Here is a 6,428-nt window from a genome sequence, read left to right on the forward strand (position 1 = left end):
TGGCTCTGCTTGAAAGTCCCATCTCAAAATTCTTGATCCTATTCACCATCAAATGCTCTCCATTTGTTTGGATGTTTTTCATACCACTCCTATAAAAAAGTTTGTACTCAGAAGCTAGTGAGCCTCCACTTTCTCTCCGTTGTCTGAAACTCATGCTATCATATGTATGTCACTTGAAAACTCATCTCAGAAAGGCTTTTCGTGACCGGGTGAACACGCAGTCTCTTTGGCTGGGTGACTAAGCTGGCCCACCCCCTTCTTTTATGCTTTTCCTTTTCCTCCTATACCTGGCCCTTTCATATATATTCTTTTTCTAAACAAACATCTCCCTGTTACACTTAAGTGTTATCTTTCCTATCTTCTGTCCTCACTGGCCTCTCTCTTGCCTTATTTTTCTCATGCCTTTCTTTCGACATAGTTTTCCTCTATGACTTCTTGTTGGCCCCCTGCATTTGCAGTGCAGGGCGACCCGTGTCGGGCAAGGATGCAGGGTTCCCAGGTCCTTGCAAGGTCCTTTTAAGTCCTTTTATATTGAATTTTCGCCGAAAGGCCTTTTAAGTCCTTTTATTTGCCATGCGGTCCTTTCAAATTCTCACACAGGTCCTTACATTTTCTCTGTGACCCTTTTAAGTCCTTTTATCGATAAAATATTACCACAAATTTATTTCCGGAGTCGACTTTGGCGCAAAATACCGACGATTTTTCGCTGCTTGTTTGGTCTACACATCTGTACAACACTAGTTGCCCTTCCGTATTCGCAAAAAACACTCTTTTTTCAAAAGGTCTTTAGAAACTTACTCTTTCTTGAACTTTGATCTTCTAGTACTACTGTGCATAGCTCTATTTCTCTCTCTCTCTTCCCGTTAGAGTGTGTGTGCGAGAGAGAGACACGTGAACTGACTTTTGTATTACACCAAAGAATGGCTTTCAGGTTTTGCAATATTGATTACTTAGATTTCTAGAAAACTTGGAACATTAACGGTGTATGTTATCAGCGCGCTAAGGACACTTTTAAGTTATCTAATCTAAATATGGCAGACAGGCATCAAAATTAACTCTTTGATTATTTATTACTAGAAATACATGTATTTGAGAACATAGAGAAGACCACAGATTCATAAATAATACATCTTTCCGACCACACAAGAGAAAAACTTAAGCATTGATGACTGTCACTTAGGTCCTTAAGAATGCATGAAAGGTCCTTTTAAGGTCCTTTTTTGGCACCATCCCTGATCCCTGGGAACCCTGGGATGGGATCCTGAAGGTTGAGGTATCTGATGTGTTGCAACCCATCATAATAAGATTACTTTATGTTGCCGGGATATAGCAACGGTTGCTGTGTCACGGCTCGGGTGGCACTACAACACACTCGCACCTGACAAATACGCCTTCTTTCAAAAAAAAAAAAAAAACACACACAAAACGATTGCCTGAGGCTGTCCAAATCGTGTGATTTAGTTGTTGAGTGGCTCGGGACTTTACACACTACATCACACAAGCATAAATAATCATTCGCCTCGGCCACTATGCTCTATTGGCGACAAACAGCTAAAGAAAGCTACAATAATTCATCCAAAGTTTACAAGGCAAAAAGTTCCAACTCTATTATCTATATATATATATAATCTATTATCTTATTGTTTATAATTGCACTAGCAGTCTTGACAGTCTTGAATACTTTACTTACAGTTCACCGTTCTTCACATGTCTCGTCAACAGGAATCCAAAAATATGAATAAAACACACTAGTTGTACACCAGACCTGGGCAAGGGGCGGCCCTCGGGCCGCATCCGACCCGCCTCCTGTCTCTGACTGGCCCGCCCGCCTGCCAGTATATATACTATATATACAGTATTGGGTAAAACTGAGTTAACTATATTAGTCACAGTGACGTCACGGAGCTCCTAGCTCAGTGCTACTGAATGCGGATCCAAAATCATTGATCCCGGAATGGTCCTGAGAGGCAATTCTTCTTTCTAGTAGAGCTCTTGTAGTCCATACATTTAAAACCTGTAACCCGAAGTTACACTATACTTCTATTTTCAACCATATTTTCTAATTCACACAACTTCCTCTCATACGTTCGTTCTTTAAAATCTACATAAGTTGTATTACCATTCCATAAACAAAAACCCAACAAAAAGTTGTCATACCTTGTCTAGGCAAGGTTACTCCATAAACTGGTGAGTACCGCGCGGTATCCAACGTCGATCGACACTACCCTCTGTTACACACACAACAATCTCACTCGGGAGATGTGCATTCCTGACTCAGCACGTCTTTCTCTCTCTGTATCTTTGGCCTTAGTAACTTTCCACAACTCTGTCTGGCCAAACCTAGCTACTGGTGAACAATGTTTACTAAACACCTTGTCACATTTTAAACCTTTTTCCCGTCTACTATTTTCAAACATTCCACATACACTCGACATACACGTTTTGTCATTGAGCCACCAAGGGGCTAAACACACGAAAAACACAGGAGGAACGGACTGGTCCGTGACATGCTGTCACGGCATAAAACAGAACCATCTTCTTGTTTTGTTTTATAATATAATAATTCTTTGAATGTGTATAGCGCTTTTTCCCGCCATTAAAGGCAGGCTCAAAGCGCATACTAAAAAGAAACATAATAAGCATGGACAAAACAGTTGTGGAGTTACTGTAGATGTGTTTTGGTGGGCTCTGAGACCATAACGTCAACTCCACTACAATAATATATATGTATAAAATATAATAGTTTTATTATATCACCTGGTGTTTTGTGTCTGAACCTTTTTACGTAACACTACGTACCTTTTTCTTGGCATAATATAGCTTTGATTGATTTCGTTGAGTAAAACACACACAAAAAAAAAGGAAATCTAGGGGAAGACATGTTCGGAGAAACGTGCAGGAAAAGTGTCCTCAAAGAAATTAAAGCAGAGCTTAGAAATCTTGTACTAAATACGAGCTCAAGTGGTGCAGATAACAATGGAGAGTAGTGATGACATCCTTGACTGCCCTCAATTTTTGTGTGTGTGCTTTAAGCATTAAATGTGCAGCATAGTTACTGCTATGCAGAAAATTTCCATTTTAATACAATTCATGCTGTTTCTCTCTGCTTCAGGTGTTTTGGAGACATGCTTTGAATGGAAGTGAAATTACGTATGACGACTTACGACAGGGTCGTGTGAACTCTTTTCTCCTTCCTCCTGAAGTAACTTTTTCAAAACTAGGAACGGGTAGGCTGACTTTCCTTTCATTTTTAAAGGTGTGACTGTATACACAAGAGAGAGAGAGGGGTGGGGGGGAATGGTTTAGGAGAGTTTATATTTACCTGACTTTATTTCTTGTTATGCTCATTCTTTGGTATCTGTTATATACTTCCATAAACTTAGTTAACCTTCCCCAATAACATTTATCATCATTTTGTTGATGCTTTACAGACCTCACATTCTTGGAATGTTAGATGTACATGTCACCAATACAGTGAAGATGGGTTCAGCTATCGTCTCAGGCACACTGTTCTTTCTCTGCAAGTAGCATCTTTTTACAGGGCTGGCTGCCTCGCCATGATATAGCTTTAGTTGCTGGCTCCGCGTAAATCACCCATCCCCTTTCATCCTTTCCTAAAACACCAATTTTTGCCCCTACAAATTGTCCACCTTTCTTCTCTTGCACTTTTAAATCACTAAACAAATACAAATTTCTGACCTTGTGATACAACTGAAACAAATGAGTTATTATTGTAAGGAGTTGCTTTTATTTACCAAAAAGAAGCATTTCCATATTTAATTTTGAATGACTCCATGGTTTCAGGTCTCTATTTCCGGTATCATGGCATCAACAGTCGCGTGACACGGTGGAACTTGGTAGCCTGCAATGGAATCATTCATCTCCTGACTCATTTTCTCTACAGATCCCCCTCTTCCAGTACCACCTACTACCCAGCAGACACCCCAACTTCACGTACAGACCCAGTACATGCCGTTGGTGCTAATAAGCTGAAGCTGGGTGGGGTCAAAATGTTGTGTGAAATTCTGCTGGTGTCCTGTTTTGGAAGACTTGCTTTTCTGGTGATTAGTACTTAAGTAAGATCCAGATGAGGACTTTTTCTTTTACAATACATACTGTAGAAGACCATTGGTATGGAAGGAGGCGTTTTAATTGTTATGTGAACAATTTTTTATTGAGTCTTGTCAAATGCATCAATTTCTCATGAAGTTCTCTGCACAAACTCACAGCTTTGTGAAGATGCTTTTTATTTTTGAATTTTTGTTTGGAAAAGTCTTTTGAACTTCGGCTGTTGTAGTGCTTTGTGAGGTTTTACTTTAACTCTATATTCAATGCGTCCTTAGAAATATGAGCTTTGCTCACTTTGCCGAGAACATTTTGAAGTAACTTTTCTCAGGGCCTGCTTTATGTAGGGTGGAGTCCATTTCCTTTCCATTGCTGCCTTAGCTTTCTCAACACTCTGTGGAGTCAGGTACCCACTCCTGACAGCTGACTGGGGAAAGTTAGCTGCTTCACACGGGTATTAAACCAGAATGCTTCTTGGTTGGGAAGCCGTTGCTCTAACCACTTGACTATAAAGGAGCTTGTATGGAAAGAAGACACAACCACCCATAGGAGCCTGCTGTACAAATGCACATATCTGAACAAAAAATAATAAAACATGATTTCTTTGCTGAAGCTATATGATGAACAAGTTTCTCTCCTGGAACTGCATAAAAATTTACCATTTTTCTGTGTTTGGTCAACATAGGAAGCTGTGTCTAGTCAATAGTAGTATCTACAGTCTGCAATCTTCTTTCCTAAAATCAAAATTGCATGTCTTCTACAATGTTGAAGCTTTCTATTTTTTTTTTAGTCACACTCTCATTGTTAAATGTTTATTAGGCGGTTCACTAAAACTTAACGTAGGGTAATATCTTTGTAACTTATTTAAGCATTTTTGTGTAAATAGGCAAAGTAATTTGAATCTCATTCCTCTTTTTTTTGGTAGATTAAGTGAAGACAGATACGACTAAATAATGTTTAAAACCCATTCACTCACATCTAAGCTGATACATACTGTGAAAGAATATGTGTAGATACTTCCATAGGAAGTGCAACCAAAAATAGACATTTTTTCTTTTTAAGACTGTCCTGTCTTGTACAACACACATCCATTCTCACCATTCTTGTGGAGATCTTTGCGCAGTCATTGTATGAGCAATTCTTGACAATGATTACAAAGTGCTAGGAATGATTTTCTTTTGTTTTATCTGAATAACTCTAAAACGTCATAACTTTTCTATTCATCATAAACAATTAAAACTTACCATTGTTACTACATTTTAAAAATGTCAAGGGAGTTCAGTGTGTCACTTTCATTTGCTATTTGCGTTCTTAAGGAAGGCCATGGGTAAAGAATGGTGTGCTGTCTTGCTGTGACATTAAAAGTATACAATTAACTCTTGTTTTTTGTTTTTTTTTTTAACCAGACACTGATTTAATTCTTATTCCCATAGCTGTTTGTGACATACCTGGTTGCAAGTTGGCATTTTGTACCTGTAATCAACCTATGACACAAAATCCATGTCAAGCACAAGAGAGTGATGCAACAGTATGTGGAAACCACATGGGTACTAAAGTTCAGAATCCTTTGATTCTCCTAAAATCTATATTCAATTCTTTTGTTTTGTCTGCATTTAACTCAAGAAAGTTCTCATTGCACCACTGTATAGTCTGTTACGGCATTACCATGAGTCTATAATGCAGTATCATCAGAAAACTTAATGATCGAGGTAGCTATTCTCCTCCATACTTCTGCAGCTGTCAGTATATGTGATAAACAATGATAATTCCCAATATACCAAATATGCTTGCAAATGTCATTTTCCAATCAAAGCAAAGTAGCATGAAAAAGGCATTAGCAAAAAAAACATGGGCAGTCAATAACTAAATCAAAAATCAGGTTGATGTGGTCTGCAAAAAAACTATAAGTGACCATTATTTAAAAATAGGTGTAGATCATTGACATATTCTGAAAATTAAAACCCCCCAGTTAACATTTGACCTAGTTGACCTTGAAACTTTTTCTAAATCCCTTCTGTTTTTTGGCTGAGGTATGTCTTGACAGTTTAAAATTGTCCATAAACTTCTTGCACTTGTGGTGTGCTCGAACCATAAAATACGATTTAACAATAATAAAATATTCTCTTTTATTTTCTGTGATGCTAAGATGCTATACATTTGCTCAATAAGCAAGTGCTAAGCTGACTCTGCTTTTTTTTATTTTTTTATTTTTTAATTTCTCGTCTCGGGCACGCCTTTCTTTCTCTGCACGTGGCAAAAATTTCAAATGCATTTTATGAAAATTTCCATCCTAATGGCTACTAATTTGGATGTTTTGAGAAACCTTTTTCTCCTGAACACCGAGTTTTATTAAGGCAGGCAGT

General features: G+C 38.2%; 1 protein-coding gene across 5 annotated transcripts in view; it reads left to right on the plus strand.

Annotated features, from left to right (window-relative positions):
- The window catches only part of LOC112556924 (fasciclin-1-like), a 96,436-nt gene extending 90,995 nt beyond the window's left edge, over positions 1 to 5,441 (plus strand). For all 5 annotated transcript variants that reach the window (XM_025226379.1, XM_025226380.1, XM_025226382.1 and 2 more), the window contains 2 exons: positions 3,113 to 3,227; positions 3,805 to 5,441. In XM_025226379.1, the coding sequence (XP_025082164.1) occupies positions 3,113 to 3,227; positions 3,805 to 4,076 (387 nt within the window). In that variant the 3' untranslated portion in view covers positions 4,077 to 5,441. The remainder of the gene's footprint in view (positions 1 to 3,112; positions 3,228 to 3,804) is intronic.
- Positions 5,442 to 6,428: the final 987 nt, after the last annotated feature.

This window comes from Pomacea canaliculata, linkage group LG2 (genome assembly GCF_003073045.1).
Source record: "Pomacea canaliculata isolate SZHN2017 linkage group LG2, ASM307304v1, whole genome shotgun sequence".
In the NCBI taxonomy this organism is placed as follows: domain Eukaryota; kingdom Metazoa; phylum Mollusca; class Gastropoda; order Architaenioglossa; family Ampullariidae; genus Pomacea; species Pomacea canaliculata.